Source organism: Hirundo rustica, chromosome 7 (assembly GCF_015227805.2).
Source record: "Hirundo rustica isolate bHirRus1 chromosome 7, bHirRus1.pri.v3, whole genome shotgun sequence".
Taxonomy (NCBI): Eukaryota; Metazoa; Chordata; class Aves; order Passeriformes; family Hirundinidae; genus Hirundo; species Hirundo rustica.
In genome coordinates, this window is record NC_053456.1 from 26,129,304 (window position 1) to 26,148,223 (window position 18,920).

Here is an 18,920-nt window from a genome sequence, read left to right on the forward strand (position 1 = left end):
CACCAGCCTTTATTTTGTGCTTTTTTCTGTGCTATTTAAGCAGGCTTTTTAGCATGTTCCTGCTATGGCAACAGTGCAAGCTGCTATGGCTGTCAGTGCTGCAAGCTCCAGCCTCTTGCAAGGGCCGAGCACTGCCAGGCTTTTCCCATAGGAAAGTTCCCTTGGGCACTCAGCCCAGGTAGCAGCACACTGCTTTCTGCCAGCTCCAGCCCAAGGGGAGCCTGAGCTACACATGAGCATGATGCCTAATCCCAGATGAGCTTGGAGACAAGGAAACACCAATGGAGAGGAAAAGGAAGAGGAGAGGTGAGAACTAGAGCCACACTCCGAAAACCAGAGCCAGAGAGAGGGGAGAGAGATCATAATCCTTTTAAACCACTGCTCACCCAGCTGATAGGACAGAAGAAGCTACACCTGACACGAGAGCTCATCTCATGATCTGTTTTCAGTTAAAGGTACCGTTCCTTCTCCCAAACTGATTCCAAATCCAGTTTCAGGCCGCGAATTCGCAGCCGGCTGCCTAAGTACTGTTTTAGTGACACCATGTGGCTTCTGAGGATACTGTTACAGCAAGTGTTCCAGAGCAGCAACTCCCAGACGGCGTCCGAAGCTAAGCAAGGAACCTCGCTGAAAACATGCAAGAGATGTGCCAGGGATGAAGCACAAACCTTAATGATAAATGTGTCATTTCCACAGTAGAGTCAGCACAGCACTCCTGGACCACCGGCCAGCAAGTATGATGGGAGCAAAAGTGACGAAAACGTTCCAAAGTGTCCACAGCTCAAAGCAGCAGCTGCTTTGTTCTGCAAAGTTGTTTGCTGTTGCCAGTGCCAAATACATGCACATGCACCTGAGGCTTTTTGAATTTAAGTTTAAAGCAAAAGGAGTTCCACATCCACACAAAAAAACCCCCAAAAAAATAGTAAAGCAATTCCTGCATTTAGAGGTGTAGCTGTCTTCTGTTACGCCATTGTTTTCATCAGTTTCACCCTTCCACCATTAGAAAGAGAAGGAAATCTGCTGCTGGTGCAAGTTGGACTCCCGGATCTTCTGGAATAAACACACAGATGTGTTTTACAAGCTCAAGGTATGAAATCTGTTACTTAGTGTCTTAACTACCGATGTGCACTGAAAGCACACTGAAACCTAGACACTGCCCCAAGGTCCCAAGTAATGCAAAAGTACTTCCCCGGCTACAAAGACTTCGCAGACCACCCTCCCTTCCTGAATAACAGCTCTCAGAGACAGAGGGAGCACAAACAAAGGCACAAAGTAGAACATTATCTTAGCAGTACTTTAAGAGTCAAGGGCTGATTTGATATTTTAAGCCCAGCCTGAGTCTCCTTGTTGCACTTTCCTGGCGGCACATGTGCACGTGTATGTCCTCCAAGAAGCCTTGATCTGTGTGAGGCAGACTTGTTAGGGACAACTCAGAAACCACAACTGCTTCAGTACTGCAGGCATAGCCCGCTCGCTTGCAAGTCAGGTAAAAATACCAAGCTGGCTTACTTGGCCATCCCTGTTCCCAGTGCCCCTCCAGTTCTTGTTCTTTACTTCACGGTGCCACTTCAGTGCAGCAGTGACAGCAATAGAACAACTTTATAGCATCTGCCTTTGGTTCTTTTTGCCTTTTAAGTGGTTTCTTTTACCACAACTTCTAAGATGCAGAGGTCCTGAAGAGTTAAAGCATTTAGAGCTGGAGCATTATCTTTTATTTCATCCACTCTTTTCTACAGTTAAGGAAGCGATAATGGGAAAAAAATCCCACTGTAATCTCTTTAAGTTCCCCCCAGAAATTAAATGCGGTTTGATTTCAAACACAGACATTTTGCTGTAACAATTTTGATGCTGGAGATTTCTGCAACTTGAATCAGTTTCAAAAATTACGTTTGATAAAAGGACAGTGGAATACCCTATACGACTCTATTCAGAAATGAAGCAGAGGTTCAATATACAGAACAGCAGTATAAATCCTTGCTGTATCAGGCCCAGTGATCAGACAAGACTAGCAGAACAAGAAGGCGGTGAAATAACACAACTGCAACTTCATGCTTAGGAAGAAGTGTATTGAGTAGAAACAGAGGGGAGAATTGAACAGCATTAGTGGCTTATTAACAAAGCAGAGAGTCAAAAGTCATCCTTGCGACTACCCCTCTGTGCTTTGTAGATATGAACATCTTTACTGGAATCGTAATGGACCTCGGACACAGAGAAACGCTCTCTCAGCATCTTCAAGAACTTGAGATCCCGCTCATAGCGGATACGACAGGAAAGAAGAATCACCGTTCGCTCTGAGCACAGGTGCTCCAGAGTCTGAAGCAGTTCTACAAATGTTTCTTCCAGATAAACGATGTCTGCACCCAGGACGAAGTCAAATGCTCCCGGAGGGAAGTTATCCAGGTCTTTTCCCCACGTCAGCTCCTTTACCACAGCTCTGTGACGTAGTTCCGGGGGTAAGTTCGCCTGCACATTTGATTCCAGGAACTCCAGTGCTGCTGCCCTGTCTGTGATGGTAACATGGGCACCTAAGGGGGACAGGAGGACATGGCTCACATTCACAGTCCATGTCCCTCAAGACAGCACATGGAATACAATGCTCTAACTCCAGCAGGCTCCTTGGTTCCTGTTAAACATTAACTGCTCCCCTGAGCTGCCTGATTAAAAACAAACAAACAAAATAAAACAAGCAAAACCCCCCGGTCTACAGATATCCTACACTTCATCAGTCACTTAAGAATACAAAGTGTACTCTTGTGAAGATTAAGTTGTGTAGGGGAAAAAAAACCCCACGTTTTCTGGTGCTTTTTCTTAATGCATGAAACTCAAGGAGTTACTTTTGGCCTTTCCATGTGTGACAAAACAATAAATTACAGGGGGTGTTACAATTAACCTGCTCCAATTCCATATTTTTCTGTAGAAGAGAGGAAGGTAAAGAGCCTCTTTCACAGGTCAGTTATGCCTGTGTGATTTTGCATGGCATGACTGTATTTTGTCAAACTGTTTTGTTTCTATGATTTCAATAGGCACCTTTCCCAGCCACTAGAGCTTTGAATTACAAAGTTAACCTGGGAAAGATAGCACAAATTTAACATAGTACCCAGCTCCTGCTTCAGCCACAGACAGATCAGCAGCAAATCACTTCACTTCTCCATGCCCTGTCTGCAAGACAGGCTAATGAAAGGCTTTTGCAAGCTGGAAGAGTGGTTTCTGTCTGTAGCTTTATCTGCATTGGAGGACAAGTGGAAGCACAGCTCTTGTTCCCTGGGGGGGAATAGCTGCAGAGCTGAATGCTGCAGAGCTGCCTGCCATGGCAACAGGCCTCAGCCTCAACAGGGTCCCGCCATAAAGTAAACTGCAGTGGCACCATCACTACAACAAATATCCCAGCAGGCTCTCGAGTCTAACAAGAAGGAAGATGACTCAGAGAAGAGCCATCCCAGTTAACGCATGCAGCTTTGGTGCTCACTTCTATACCAAGCATGTACATGAAAAAAAAGCTAGTTTTACTATAGTTGTGATTTGCTCTAAATGAAACAACAAAAAAGCCCTTACCTAGTAACGTGACCACTATTCCCAGCAATCCAGTTCCAGCTCCCAGCTCGATCACAGACCGATCCCTGAGATCAATGCCTTCCATCTCCAGATAAGCACACAGGACAACAGCCTAAGCCAAGAGACAAGGGCGATTAAGCACGGGGTTTCAGTCATACTGAACACAGGGTTCCTGGTTTAACCTGAGAGAGAAGGGTATGGGAAGAGTCAGGTGCTTCAGGTCTGCAGCAAGACTTTGTTCAGCCCTTCTCCACCTCCTGTGTGCACGTGTAGCCTTTTAATGCTTTATGGAAGTTTTTTATAAAGTTATATGGAAGACTCCTACTGGCAAAAGGAAAAAAAAAAAAAAAGCACAGACGTTACAACTTGGATTGGTAACTGCTCCATGAATCCCCAAACATAACAGGAGGTAGAAAGAGTTTTATTTGGAAAGGAAAAGCTGAGTGGTCGTCAAAGACTAGCAAATGAACATAGTATTGCAAAAGTCCAGAATAAGGTTTCATAGTATCTTATAAGGTATTTCAAAAGGTTTCTGTACAACACTGGTATGCCCTCGGGAAGGACACAGGGAAAGTAAACTAATGACACTTCTAGCTGGTTGTATCTCGCATGTTATATATTATATACATCTTGATAAGGACCACTCCCACAGCAAGTTCTGTCAAAGTTATGTCCAGAAAGATCAGCAGTACACCAATTCATTTGAGAAGTTTGCTAAAAATGCTAAACTTCATTTAAACTAGAGGTAAAAGTGCAATTTGTACGTCGACTGAGATCCCACCCAATAGGAAGCCCTTGGATTCCTACAGTGATGATGTGAGCGACTGCCCTGTGGCCTTGGACCCACCACAAACCCCTCTGTTTTGGACGGTTCTTATCCCCAAGATAAAGTCTATCAGCAGCCTTCCTTTAGGCTACAAGCAGTGGGATCCATGCTGTGCTCTAAAGGGTGCCAAGCTAATATCACCAGCTGCTGCAAAGAAAGAGGTGAGAGTTATCCGGAATATTTCCTGGCCCTGCAGTTTTAGCTGGTGTGTCTCCCTTGGGCTCCTGTAGGATCTCTTATGGGGAAAGAGGGAAAGTAAAGCACAGCTTAACATTTTCTTTCCTAACATTAAAATAAATAATTAAATAAATAAATAAATAAATAAATAAATAAATAAATAAATAAATATTAAAGCCTTCCCTCTTCCCTTTATAATTTTACGGTAAATAATTTTCTACGGTGAATCTGAAAGCTCGGCAAGAGGCACAGGAAGCCACCGAGTGCAGAAAAGCTGCGCTTGCCATGCCCACCTACCGCGTCCCAGACCACGGCCGCCACCCCCAGGCGCCGCCAGTCCTGCTGGAGGCGGATGGTGCGGCTGGCGAAGTGGAAGGTGGCCGAAGGGCTGTGCAGCTGCCGCGCTGCCCAGCCGCCTCCCTCCTCGTAGGGCACCAAGGCCATCCCGCCGCCGGCGACCGCCAGGCCCGGCTCGCGGCGGCCCCGGCCGCCGGCTAGGCCCTGCCCGAGCCGGGGCAGGGACAGGCCCGGCCCCTCGCCCGTGCCCGGCCCGCCCGCTCCGCCCGCGCCGCAGCCCCGGGGCCGCCGCGCAGCGCCCGGCCCGGCCCCCGGCGCCGCAGCCAGGGGCGGGTGCGGCTTCTCCGCAGCGCCCGAGCGGGAACGGCGGCGCTCAGCAGCCGAGCCGGGGCGGTCGCTTCCCCGGTACGCAGGGCTGGGCTGCGCTGCTCCGGAAGGTCCCCGGAGCGCTCCTGCCCCTCGGCCGCGGCGGGAGCGGGGGCCAAGGCGGCAGGGAGGCTGTGCCGGGGCCGGCGGCGCGGAGGGCCCCGGGCGGCCCGAGGGGAGAAGCGCCGCGCTGCCTCCGGCGGGAGGCCGGGCCCGGAGGGGCTCCTCGCTTGCTCACAGCCACTGCCCCGCGGAAAGGTACGGGAGGAAAGGTCCCAATCCCTGTGGGACTTTGTCAGCTGTTCCCGCAGCCTCCCTGTGGTGCCAGCCTCTGGCTTTTGCTTCGCGGGGTTTGAAATCAGTGCCCGGGAGAGGCATTTGTGAAGCCCGGCAAGGCTCGTCCTCCATTGGTAGCACGGAGAGCGTTATCTCTGCAAGTGTCATGGCAGCATGGAAGCGCTCCCTCAGTGGCTGGGTAACCCGCGCAGAAAGACCGCAGTTGTGCATCTCAGTGGAGCGCTGACCCAGGCAGCCCGGCCAAGGCTTCTCTCGGCTGGCGGTGCGGCGGAAACGCTCCCCGGCGCTGTTCGGGCACGGGCCTCTCTTCACCTTTGGCTCCATTTAATCTCTTGTTTGGCGAAACAACACAGTGCTCCTCTCCTGCGTTACTTGAACTAGCTCCAAAGACTGCTGAAGGCCATGGGAGAGTCGGGGAAGTGTCCTGGCAGCACTCATGCTCTGGCTGCCCGGAGGCATTGCTGTGCAGAAAGGCGTGGTGCCTGCAGCTATGCTCCTCTGCCCCCGACAGGAGCCTGGGGCAGCGGGAACGGGGGCACACAACTTCTCTGCCCCATCTCTAGTGGCTCTGTGCCCTGGCAGCTCCTGGGGACACCACCGATGGGGCAAGGCCAGCCCCTCGAAGCTGGCGACCCTAACCAGCTCCAGAAGGTATCCCCTCTCTTTCCCACAGGGACCAGCAAAACTGTCTGGCGCACAAATGCAAATGTGGTTACATCTAAAAGCTGTCGATTTCAACAGACCGGCTCAAGATTCATGAAAACCTCTGTGGAGGATCATTACAGGTCGCACAGGGGTAGCAGAAAGTAAAGCTTGTTTTTAGGGTTCTGCTACTGTAGGAGAATGGAACCCAAAATTTGACTTGCCCCAAACCAGTCCATACTTGTCTTATGACAACTCCGACTTCTCCCTATAAACATGCCAGAACAGGTGTGATGATTCAGTTTTCTGTGGTTTTATGTCCTAAAGTGCTGGTCCCTTGCCACTATTCCTGCTTTTGAGAGTTTGAAATTGTTTGTGCTATTATCTCGATTATTTTTCAAATTATTTATATAGGCAGTGTGGGAAAAGCAATGAGAGTCATTACATTTGCAATGAGAACTCTGTTTGAATGACTTTTTGAGTCACCTACACTCTGCCTAAACTACACCAGCAGGCAAATAGAGGGAAACTCCCAAATGGCACAGAGCTTTCACCACCATCTCCTGCACCGCATGCCAGTCCTGGGATCACCAACCAGAATATGGAGGAGTGTGGCAGGGCTCCAGTGCTCCCAACTGCCTCCCTTCTGTCCCCAGATGAGTTTTCTTCCCCTGCAGTATTTCATAAGACCAAGTGTCTGACTGAATAGCAACTAGACTAAAAAAAAGGCTGCATGTGAAAATGTATTGTTCCCAAAGATGGTAATGCAGTGAGTGATTTTATCCCAATAATGTGATTTTGTTAGTCAGATATCCCTGAATATCTCTGGAGCGCAGCAGGTTCTCTACCAATCCTGCCCTGCTTCCCAGAAATATTTCCCCTTCTTCCCTGATAAAGTTGCTCTTCCATGAGCCTTAGATAGAAGATCAGAAATTACTTTCCAAATCATAACTGGATAGTAAAGCTATTAAGGGAGAAGCAAGTCCACTAGTTTAGCAGGGCCTGATTCCCCATATTCATTCAGAGCCTATATTTACCTTCTCTTCACCTTTCCACATCCATTTTCCAAGAAAATGGAATACCTGGGTATTATAGTGGCAGAAAGACACACTCAGTTTCTTCTACCTTTCCTGACAGTAGAAGCATAAGGAAAACACAACAACACAGAATTATGGCTAAAACAGATGCGCTGAGCTGAAATGCTTTTCTCCCAGCAGGGCTAAAGCTCAGCACAGCAGTGAAGTGGTGAGAACGCAGCCTGGTGTGGCTTCTGAGCACTGCAGAGGGCTGTAAGGACACCTAAGCTGCAGGTAATCTTGCGAAGTAGGAAACAACCGATTTTAAGGTAAGCAAGAATGATTTAAAGTATGAAGAAACACCAATTCCATTCTTACCTCATTCAACTACTTGATAAAGCAGGCATAATGTAGCCAATTATGAGTAAATCCCGCTGCTTCGGATTTCGGTAAGCTGCTCGGGGTAATTAAGAAAAAGTGTTTAAGCACAATGTCCTTGAAGTACTTAAAAGATCAAAGAACAAAGTAGATAAGATAGAAATTAGTACAAATTATTCTGAATCTATACTAATATAGCTGTCTTTCTGCAATCTTTGCTGCTTAGTATGTAAAATCCTCTCTTAGAAATAAATGTGACAGTTCTTGTGATAGCTCTGCAGACACTGGATGCACTGCATGTCTGCGCATGGATTTTGGAGACATCCATGATGGGAAAATACTGCATCCCTCACACAGTCTCTGGTTACCAAGGCAAAGGCAGGTATAAATAGAAACAATATGATTTTTTTTTAACTCTATCTAGAAACCTGTGTAGTTGATAACTCTCTGACAGCAACGCCTTATTCCAAATGGTTCTGCTCTACATTTGTATGGAAACTTCTGGTTTAATCCTTTCCTCATGAAATAAACAGCAGCTACTTTTGGTTGTCATTCCACTGGAACGTGAAAATTGTCTTGGAAGTAAAGTTTGGGCAAATATCTGTTTTGCTAAGAGCTTTCATCAACCAAATGAACAAGAGCTAACACAAAGCTTGGAGGAAAACCCAGAAAAGAAAGCAGTCTTTCTCCCTTTGGATCGCTGTAAGTGGCCATTCAAATGACTAGCATTGAAATGATTTAACAAGTTTTACATTTTCATCTTCACCAGTAGAAGAATCTTCTAGATTCTCCACACCAATAAAATAGATGGGGTGGTGAATCACTTGCTGTTAAATACAAAGGGAATAAAGCAGAGATTAATTTGGTTGATGACAGCTTGCAGTTGCAGAATCAAGACAGCTTGAAGTGATTTGGATCATCTTTGAAACTGATGGGGTGAATTAAAAATAAAGACTTACATTTCTGCAGAAACTGGTGGGTTATCAGTAGACCTTAGAACCTGCTGCTTCTGCAAGATCCTCGCAAAAAAAATGAAATATTGAAATAAATGTACAATCCGATCTAGCATTTCATTTCCTTTACACACAGAGTTACATTAAACAGTGGAAGGAATGATCAAAAATATGAAGATGTATAATTTCATAAGTGCTTGAGCTGAAATACAGGAAGTTTCTGGAACCTCTGAAGAGGGAATTGTTCCCATCAGTAATACTACATTCATGCCTTCAACCTTGCATCTTGATGAACTGCCACATATAATCACGTTTATTAAAGTGTCTTGTTACAGAAAGAGCAGTTAGCTTTTAGTAGAATTATGTGAGTGAGCTCTCAAAGGCCTTGCAGTTCTGAAAGCTGACATTGTTCTGAAGTTTTAGTTAAGGAACGAAAACCAAATTGAGTAAACTCTTCTTCAGAACCAACCACTGGATTTGCAGCTGCACTTCATTTGCTGGAAACCTCCCCCCACTTTCAGATGTTCACAGGCCTACAGCCTTACCCACATCTCCAGCTGCTGAACTTCCAAGCCATGAGATGCCAGTGTTGGGTCTTGGGAGGGGAGAATTCCTAACCCAGGGAGCAAGACTGACACGTGAGCAGACGTGGGTGCACCCTGGGAAGGGCTGCTCCAGCAGCACTCCTGGGAGCACAGGGCTGCGATGGGGAAGTGGAACAGACATGGGGCAGGGAAAATGCTACAAAAACCTTCCTTCTGTGGAGTCTAAGTATGGACCTAGAGGCTTAACATTAGGTGGAGAAATTTATTATATGCTCTATAGGTTCAGTGTTTTGCACTTGGAGAGGAAATGACAGTGCAAGTAATGCACTGTATTAATTTAAAATGACTTAACAACAACTAACTTTAAACAGCTTTAAAACAATTATATGGACAGGCAGACAACAGCTGTAGCATTCATATAGATTCAAAGGCATTTCCCTCTGTGCAGATGTTACCCTTTTAAAGGAAGGAAGAATCCATGCATATGAAAAGTGTGAGGGATTTAGCATTATTTCTAATGGTATTGTCAGCATTTCTCTTCTTGAGTCCTCAGAAAGAAAATCCATCAGACAATAGAGAAGATGGAAGAGTTGAGTCTAAGCAATTACAAGTACCTTAAAACTAACAGGGAGGGCCCCTGAGCACCACTGTCAAGGCTTTGGCGGCCCAGAGTTGGAATTAGAATTGCAGAAGGTTACCCTAAATAAACCTGCTGCAGGACTTACACGTGCACAGTTAGAGTTTTCTGAATAAACTCACTATTCACGTTAATGTTTGTGTTAAAATACTGAAAAGCATTTTCCTTTTCCATGTAAGAAATCTGTATCCCTGACTGGCAGTAACAGCTGTTTCGAATACTTGATAAATCAAAGTGGTGGTTCTGCCAGCCCAAAGTACAGCTTTGCAGGCCTCTGTCTTGGCTCCAGCACATCTCGAATTTTCTTCTCAGGTACTAAGCCTCCATTAACTCTAACTCAGTCTTTTGGCAATTGTCAAGCTGGTTTTATTTTACTTGAAGACAAAATGAAGGTAGGAGCAGAAGAGAGAAGCTAAGATAAAGAAAGGTTTATTCCCACATGCCTGTGTTGTTGGTATCCCTGCAGCGCTGCAGATGCTCGCATGCCAGCCAAGCAGCTTCTGCATTGCCTGTAATGACATCTTAGATTGCAGCAAAGGCAAAAGGAGGGGTTTAATCAATGACAGCAGCACTGCAGCCTGGCCTTTTGCTATCAAACACAGGCTCCCCAGTTGGCTTGTATTCACTGCTAGCCAAAGTAGTACAAGAGATTTAATAGTGTGTGAAACTTTAGGGCTACTAAAAATCCACCTTGGGCGTTCCGAATAACCTCCCTGGTTACTTTTCTCCCCCAAATATTGGAATATTCTGTTTCCCTAACTGCTGTTTTGCTCAGGGATTTTTCCCTTAAATGGCTGTAGTCTTAGGTTACTTGTCAGCTTCAAAAGACATCACACGTGCAACATTTTTGTCCTGTCAGCTGGTAGTGGGTTTCAAAACAGGATGCCTATTTTTCCCCCGATTATTTCCAAGTGAGACACAGAAGTCTGAGCTTTTGTTTTCAGTTGGTTATACAGGTTCAACCTGGTGATTCATTCTTCCTGCAGCTACATTTCCAGGAAAAGACAAAGTCCTGGCTCTTCTCCAAGTTATCCAAGTAAGATCAGAAATCACTCCTCCCCCAGCTGTGACACTTTCTAAGAAGGGAGAAATTGAACAAAACACATCCCAGAGTTGGTGTCATCACCCTGCAGACAGGCAAGGAGGTGCATGACCTTGGAAAGGCATGTGTAGTACCAAGTCAGGGTGAAGATAACATCAGTTTGCTGGATTTAAGATTCTTGGCCCTGTGAAGCACAACCAAGTGTGTGCAACGAGCCATTCTCCATTTCTGGGACTGATGGTGACTTGTGAAGCTGGACGGCTTACGGGAAATCCTGCAATTTCAAGCCTTTTAGAAGACTCTCATCTTGTTGCAGCTGGTGTGGACAAGAACATATGCTTGGAGTTGGGAATTTTTCAAGAGTTATTACTCATATAGAAGCTGGTAACTGTCTCCTCTTAGGGATACTGCTGCTTGCAGATGAAGGGAAGCCTGGGTTTGCATCATGAGACAAAGAACGACAGGATTGTGTGGTTGTGAATGCAAGTGCTGAGATTTCAGAGAGGGAGTTAAATAGAAACCTGCACAACTCTGCCTACAAGGAACCATCGCGGGAAACGTAAAGACTTGTCTGAGAAGTGGGGTTCCTTTGAACACAAGCAGACAGCAGCTCACATGTACTCAGCAAATGGGCCAAGTAAAGAGACAGAATTACCTCCCCCTGTAAGCCCACAAGCCAAAACACAGCTGGTAGCACTAATATTAGTCTTGTCAAGCCTGGTAGTCTTCATGTATTATGCATCCTGCAAATAATTATACATATAGTTAAGTTTATAGCTCAGAAGCTGCATTTAGTGGTTGGCAGGGTGTGCTCCTCACTTGGAATATTTGGCAGGGTATTGCTCCTCTGACCTCATTGGACTAACATGAGGAGCAAGTCTGGTCCTTTGTATATTCAGAATAAGCTACAGGTCTTTCTAATCTCTGCATATTAGGAGCAGAGGTCACTACTCCTTTGGCTGTCATCACAATCTCATTTAGGATTTGTCTCAAGATGCCGTCTGGTCTTCCTTAAAGACTGTGTGGAGTTCTCCCAAAGTTTGCAGCAACTTCCTGAGAAGGCTTAAATTAGGATTAGTTTCCCACATTTTTGAAAGTTACTTTGCTTTCCCTTTTGTGAAAATTAAATCACAGGAGGGTTGCTGCCTGCTGGGTGCCCTGCTCAGAGACAAGGGGTGGTAATTGAGAGTCTCGTGGCACAGACCTCTCTTTCTGGAGCAGGAGGAAAAGAGGTTGGATCCCAGCAGTCCGTAGTAAGCTATTTTCAGCTCAGGCATTCATTATTGCCACGATCCACCATCCAAAATGCCTGCTAATGCAAAATGTGGAATTAGGTACGTGCTGCCCATTGTACATCAAAGTAATTGATTTTTTTAATAATGGAAACTGTCTGATGATTCACTGGGGTAAATCAAGCAGAACAGTAGAAAGATGAGACAGAAAATAGGAAGAAAACCAGGACCAGTAATAAATCGTGATAGAGGGTATTCAGAGTATTGCTATAGCAGTAAGTCAATAGAATGTTAAGCTGCATAAATAAAAGATAATGTGTTTCATTTCTGCAGGGTGTTGCTCAGATCCTATTAACAGGATCACCTGGTTCTGCAGAAAATACACACAGCAACAGGTTTTGTCATATTATCCTGATAAATCAGATCTGAATTAAGATTTTAAGAGTTACTTTGCCAAAAGGGAGCAGGGAATGAATATTCCTCATCACCGCAGCTAAAGGAAAACATGCACAGATATGGAAAATTACTCTTTACTGGTGTACTGAGGTATGTGGAAGCGGAAGCTTAACGTCTCCTGGAATGACAAGGAGGTGGGACAGTTTGCTGTTTCTGTGACTTCCAGGGATTAAAGTCAGCTTCCTCTTGCTTAAGACCTACATGAATAAGTCCTCACAGGGAAACAGACTACTGATTTCTTTCCTCCCTCTGCATGTTTATATTAATCCCAATACTCTTCAACAGCACTAGTGCAGGGGAGGAGCAGCCTTCATCTCTCCCCCTTTGCAGAATTACACAGAGACCAAGTATGAAACCCATGGGAAACTTCAGCCTCTGGGAGCCAGAGGAACCAAAGCCTTCACACCCAAACAGCAGTGAGGCACGTCACATACTCCAGCCACTCCAAGTTCCCAGCATTTTTCACCTATCGGCACAAGTACGTGGGGTTTTGGCTGTTGGTCCGGATGGCTGGGTCCTGGTGCCCAGCTGCCTAGTGAGCCACTCTTGCTCACTTTCCTCACCCTTGAACAAGGATTTTTCACTGCCCAAAAACCGCAGCTTTGGCAAAGGATTCCCTTGAGGCTGCTCCAAGGCTGAGCTTTAGTAGAGGTCCCAGCTTGCTGCTGGGATCCCTCGAGGCGCTTGCTGCAGCTGCACCTCCCTTTGCCGAAGGCAGGCAGCCCCACAGCACACGCTGGCACGGCTGCAAGGCACACAAGGACTTAGCTTTAGACACGGACACTCGGCATGGCTGAGGTGTGCAGATCTGCCTGTGGCTCCTACCGCTGCTCTGGATGGAGCAGCTCACCTCCATCGGCATGGAGCCGCTGGAAGGGGCCCAGCAGTGCAGCAGGAGTGCAGCTTGCTCAGCTGCTCCAGCTTCGGAAAATAGTCAGCCAGGTGCAGAGAGTGAGGGAAGGTATTACTCTTCTCATGCAAGAGTAAATTATGCCAGTTTTCTTATTAAATAGTGCAGATGAAAGCCAACTCATATTCTTGCTTGAGAATTAATTACTTCAGTAAGCCACACCAAGCCTCTAGCTTCTTCTCTTTCCCCCACCATGCTCACAGAAAATCAGTGGGTGCGATGCCAGAGAGAAGAAAACACCGATCTCTGCATGGTTGTTTTGCATGAAGCCCCTTTTTCCCTCTCTGGCTCGAGTCAATCTCCTGTTCCACCCAATGGTTAACCCCTGGCCCTTCCTAGAACTGGGAGCAGGACTGGCTGGCCTACAGCTTTCCAAGCAGAGTGCAGAGGCTGCAGAGGGACTTCAGCTGGCCCAAAGTGGTTCAAGAAGTGCTGAAAGCAAATCTTCCCCAAGGCCCTCCTGTAATCCACAGCAAGGTCAGATTCCTCTGGAGTAACAAGGCTTTGCAAACTGTCAGTAGCATGTAGACAGGCTTAGCTAACAGTTCAGAGAAATTGCTGGTAACTGAAAAGGTATAATTCATCAGTCTGAGGGATTAATCCTCACATAAGACTATAAATAATTTGGTTTGTCCCGTTATTGTGCTTGGGATTAAGTTGTATAAATTCTGGAAACACAGCATCTATGACTTCCTCTCAAAGAAACTACACGTGGTTTACCCAAAAACTCCATGTTTGTCATCACATGGGAGAGCCAACGGTAGGATTTTTCCTACAAAATGGAGTAAAACCCTGAGCCTGCTTATCTCTGGGATAACTGCCAGCACGATAGCAGAGTTTTGTAATACTTTTGTGTGTTCCTAAGTCTTCTGCAGAGCCATTCTACTTATCAGGGGCCAGAGTTAAATTTTTGTAGCGATAGTGGGTTGTTTCATTGCAGAACAACGAGTGTTTGTGTTTTTCAGGGGCTCTGATTGCTGTGGGTGTCTCGCCCTCTAATCCATCTTCCCTGAAGTGCATTTGAACATTCCAGTCCTCTGAGGAGCTCTCAGGTAGCTGAAACTCAGCAAGCAAATACACAGCTGCTGCGGACTTTGAGCGGTCCCTGGGGATTCCGGCGGCCCCGCGCAGTGTTCCCTTCCCGGGCTGCTGGCAGGCACCGCGCACAGCAGCCAACCGAGCGCCCGGCGAGCGGCGGGGACGCGGCACTGCTGAGGTTCTGCCGCCCGCGGGGCGGGAGCCCTTCAGCCCTTTAAAGGGAGAGGAGAAGCTGGCGGTGTGGCGGTGTGGCGGTGTGGCGGTGTCGCGGTGTGGCGGTGTCGCGGTGCGGCGGTGTGGCGGTGTGGCGGTGTGGCGGTGTGGCGGTGGCCGCCGCTGTCCCCCGCCTGTCCCGCCTCCCCGCACAGCCGCTCGCGCCGCGCCCGCAGCACGTGCGCGCCCGGCCGGCGCGAGCCCCCCGGGGGCGGGGCCGAGCGCGGCGCCGAGGGGCGTGCCCATGGGGGCGCGTCTGGGGCCTCTCGGCCGTCCGCGCGTGCGCGCGTGCGCGTGGGGAAGGCGAGGGCAGTAGGGGGGCGCACGGGCAGGGGGAGGGCGCGGCCGCGGCCGCGTAACGAGCCCCGCGCCCATTGGCTGAGCGGCCGTCACGCGGCTCCACGGCGAGAGGCGATTGGGCGGTGGCGGGGCGGGGCCGGCGCTCCCCCCCGGTGGCCGCTCGCGCGAGGTCCGCGCTCGCCGCGCGCAGGAGGCGGCGGGGGGGGGGTCGCGCGGCCCGCGGGGGCGGGCGGGGCCGCGCGCGGCCGGGGCGGGGGCGGTGGCGGCGGCGTTGAGCCCGCCCCGCGCTCCGACCCGCCCTGCGCCCGCCTCCCCTCCCCCGGCCCAGCCCGGAGCCGCGCAGCCGGGGCCCGGCGGGGGAGCTCCGAGCTCCATGGGCAACACCGTCACCTGCTGCGTATCCCCGGACGCCAGCCCCAAGCTCAGCCGGGCCCGCGGCGGCGGTGGCGGGGCAGCGCCGGGGCCCGATCGCTGGGCGGACGCGTACCAGGCGGCGGCGCCGGCGGCGGCGGGCGGCGGCGGCGGCTCGGGGTCGGCGGAGGCCGAGTCAGGGGACTCGGATCCCGGCGGCGGCGGCGGCCCCCACCTCCAGCACATCAGCGACCGGGAGTTCCCGGATGGTGAGCGGCGGGCGGGCGGGGAGCGCCGGGCACCGCATCCCTGTCCCGTCGGTGCCCTCGCTCCGCCCGGGTGGGCACCCGGGGGGCACCGGCGGCCCGAGGCGCGGCCCCTTTGTCCGGCGGCGGGGGCAGCGCGGTCCCGCCGGCCCCGCAGGGCTCGGCCCGCGCCGCGCCCCAGGCAAAGTTCCCCAGGGCTGTCAGGGCGCCGGCACGGCCCCGGCGGGTCCGGGTTCGGGCCGGCACCTCCGCCCGCGGGACGAGCCGGGGGCCGCTCGGAGAGTCCCCGCCCGGGCCAGGAACGCCTCCCCTGCCCGGCAGCGCCCGGCCCTGCCCGGGTCCCGCAGAGGGGGTCGGGGAACGAGAAGAGAACGTGGCGGAGCCCCCGGGTGCTCCTGGCCGAGGTGGAGAAGTCTGGGTGCTCTTTTCTCCTTAACTGTGGAGTCGTGACTCGGTCGCGGTGTTTCGGCAGATCGCAAAAGCTGCTGCATTTCCAGTCTCTGTTGAACAGGAGGAAGGAAGAGGGTGTGTAGGGAGTAAGGGAATTAAGAATTACAAAGATCGTGTGCGTATGACATCACCGTGCCTGGACATGGGTAATTTATACTCCGGCAGTGCAGGGTGCAGGGTTGTAACTGTGTACTCATGACACCGGCGTTCCTTGTCGCGTAGCTCTCCGTGTTCCCAATTTGCTTTCCTTGGACTCATGGGAAAGTACGTGTGTGCCGCTCAGATTCCTTGCAGTTACACCCGGAGCGCTGGTACCTCACAGACTGGCTCTGTCAGGCATCTCCTCCTGGGTCGGGAGAGCTGCAGGGCTGTGCTGCGGGAATTCCCGAGACATGTAACAGGTCCGGGGTGCTCCTGTCTGGCCGGGCGCTCACGTGGTGCTGCTGCAGCCGCACGGCGCGGTCTAGCACCTCATGGTATTCAAAACTTAGTTTAATTAACAAACATCTTGCCGTTCATCTTCGCAATCATAACCACACCTATGCGAAATTTATTCACTTGGAAGAAGATTGCCTGCCTGCCATCTTTCATGTACGGTGCCTACCATAACAACAATCACTGTATTCCATACTCTTCTTAAACTTAAGATTTTTTTTTTTTTTCGTGGTTGTTTTTTTTTTTTTTTTTTTTGGTATACTGGTTGCTGCAGAAGAGTGTGAGGAGACCTTCATAAATGGAATTATTAAACTTCCAGGGTTCTGCACAGCACCATATGGTGCAGCTGTTCCAGAAATGAGATGGAACAGCCCCTTGGATCTCCTCTGAGACAGCTGTGCAGTAGTAGAAATTGTGTTTGCTGCCTAGGAGAAATAAACCTTTATTTTTGTAGGAAGAGTTACAGAACTCTCTCAACTCATTAGGGGAGGAGGAGCTAAACTCTCTAATGATTCTAATAAGCCAAGTAAAAATGCCTAAGCTTAACAAATCTGCTCAGGAATAAGGGTTGTATTTGTTTGAATCTTTAGTATGTGATCATGTCAGCTGTGCTAAGTAACAGATTTAATTGTGAATTCATTCACGTTTGAGGACTGGCCTTGAAGTAGAGAAATATTTATTTTTTTTGAATTTGCAAGCCTGAATAAGAGTGTATGGTCCAAGAATAAGACAGTAGCTGTCTTATCACAAATTTTACTTTTGTGGCTATGGAAACTTTAGTCTTGAGGCAGCAGGTAATCCTAAAATTAGAACTGCATAAGTAGTATATGTTTAAGATTATTTTAAAGATCACTTTTACAGTGCTATGTGGTTCATTATTGCCCTCCGATGTTATCTGCTGCAAGTGATAGATGATATTTGAAGTTTTCTGATTGATATAACTCTTTAGGGATGCAGAAAGTATCAAAGTTTGATACTTTTATTAAAATAAAATTCTGGATAGTCAGTCATAGAAGCAGAACTTCTTGCATTGATTTTCGAATATTACAAAGCACTCCCTGGATAGAATTGGAAGCAGTTAACTTCAAAATGTAAAGCACTTATTGTGAAGTCTGAAATCAAGTGTTATGATACAGGCTTTATGAAGAAGTTAGAAGTGAGACAGCTATCTCTTTAATTTAATACCTTCTATGAAATAATAAATCTGCAGTAGACCTAGTAGACCATAGATACCTATGCTTATTCCTCTTAAACTCTAGGATGTAAAAGCTGTTGGCATACCCAAGCCATGCAAACAGCCTCCATGTTTCTGTGCTGTTGACTACTAGAAAGTATTGGTTTCATTTGGAGGATAAAACATATTTCTGCAACTGATTATTTTATAGTATCATAGGCTAGCTAAGATGCAAACTTATTCTATAATGGGAGGCTGAGAACCTACTGACTGCCCTTTTCTTGAATCCTTTGGCAGGGAGAAAGGAGAAAGCTGCAAGGAAAAAAGTCAAGATCATTTTGGCTATTTTTGTTCCATGCTGCTCAGTTCTAGGAGTTTCTAAGAAAACAGCTAAATATATCAGAAAGCTAGCATCCAAATAGGATGGAGATGCTTCATTCCTTAAATTTCTACCTCTAGTTGTTTGTTGTTCTAAAATGTCTTAAGTAGTTGTGCACTTGTTTTGCTAAAATTGGATGTTTTAGTTGTATCAGGAACACAGAAGTTACCTACTGAGCTTTGGCCTTTTTGTTTTGTGTTGTTTCATAGCTTTGTGTTACTCTTTCATAGGAAGTGGAATGCTATGAAAGGTCTGTGCTCTTAAGTGAGGATTATTCTGTAGCTTCTCCAGCACTCTCCTTGACAAGCGCTACTTTCCAGTCAGCACTGCTTAGATTGTCTGTATCACATGAGAATGAAATAAGAAAATTCTCACTTTCTTAAAATGGGCAGATTATGATGTGGTATTTATGTATGACAAAAAAGCAGTGGTAGGTGGAATGGAGGTAAAACACACAGTAAAACTAAAAGTTTAATGTTTCAACAAAAGTTAATTCAAACGAGAAAGGTTTGTCAGATCCTCTCCTAAGAGAATTTAAAACATGACCTTGTGTTTTATGGCTCTCAAGATCCTGAGCCATAACCTGTTTGGTGCACACTTTCTCCAAACGAGAAATAAGACTGTGTTTGTGGTTTGATATGCTAAGCCAAGTTGGATTAGGTAAACAGGAATAAACATAGCTTTGAAAACAGAAGCTTCTTCTAAATAGATTCATGCCTACTGTTAATATTAAGTATCAAAGTCTGCCATGAATCTAAAGCAGCTAGTTGACTTCGCAGCTGAGCAGTAAGTGTTCCTTAAATCAACAGTTTAACACAGTTTGAATTGACCAAAAAGGCTTTCCTATCTAGTTTTAGTAATGGTAGCTCTTTGATCTTAGTGTGCTGTTTGGGCTGTGGTGATTGGTTTGGTGTTGGTTAGGTTATTTGGGTTTGTTTGGTTGTTTGGGTTTTCCTCCCCAAATGAGCGTCTGCTAATCCTTATTTTG

General features: G+C 48.0%; 2 protein-coding genes across 2 annotated transcripts in view; one reads left to right on the top strand and one right to left on the bottom strand.

Moving 5' to 3' along the window:
• Positions 1 to 2,049: 2,049 nt before the first annotated feature.
• Positions 2,050 to 5,012, bottom strand: METTL21A (methyltransferase 21A, HSPA lysine). The gene is made up of 3 exons (XM_040068869.1): positions 4,853 to 5,012; positions 3,553 to 3,664; positions 2,050 to 2,525 (listed from the first exon to the last, which is right to left on the bottom strand). Exons 1-3 carry the CDS (start codon positions 4,997 to 4,999, stop codon positions 2,128 to 2,130), a joined length of 657 nt encoding a protein of 218 aa, XP_039924803.1. The 5' UTR covers positions 5,000 to 5,012; the 3' UTR covers positions 2,050 to 2,127.
• A 10,022-nt stretch (positions 5,013 to 15,034) lies between these two features.
• The window catches only part of CCNYL1 (cyclin Y like 1), a 32,541-nt gene continuing 28,655 nt past the window's right edge, over positions 15,035 to 18,920 (top strand). The window contains exon 1 of the mRNA XM_040069409.2: positions 15,035 to 15,497. Within this exon, the coding sequence (XP_039925343.1) occupies positions 15,251 to 15,497 (247 nt within the window). The 5' untranslated portion in view covers positions 15,035 to 15,250. The remainder of the gene's footprint in view (positions 15,498 to 18,920) is intronic.

Excerpts from the sequence above, each read along its gene's own strand:
- METTL21A (XM_040068869.1), bottom strand. The coding sequence starts at position 4,999 with ATGGCCTTGGTGCCCTACGAGGAGGGAGGCGGCTGGGCAGCGCGGCAG. Across the intron at positions 3,665-4,852 it reads CGGCCGTGGTCTGGGACGCG|GCTGTTGTCCTGTGTGCTTA; the intron begins GTAGGTGGGCAT and ends CTCTTGGCTTAG. Across the intron at positions 2,526-3,552 it reads AATAGTGGTCACGTTACTAG|GTGCCCATGTTACCATCACA; the intron begins GTAAGGGCTTTT and ends TGTCCCCCTTAG.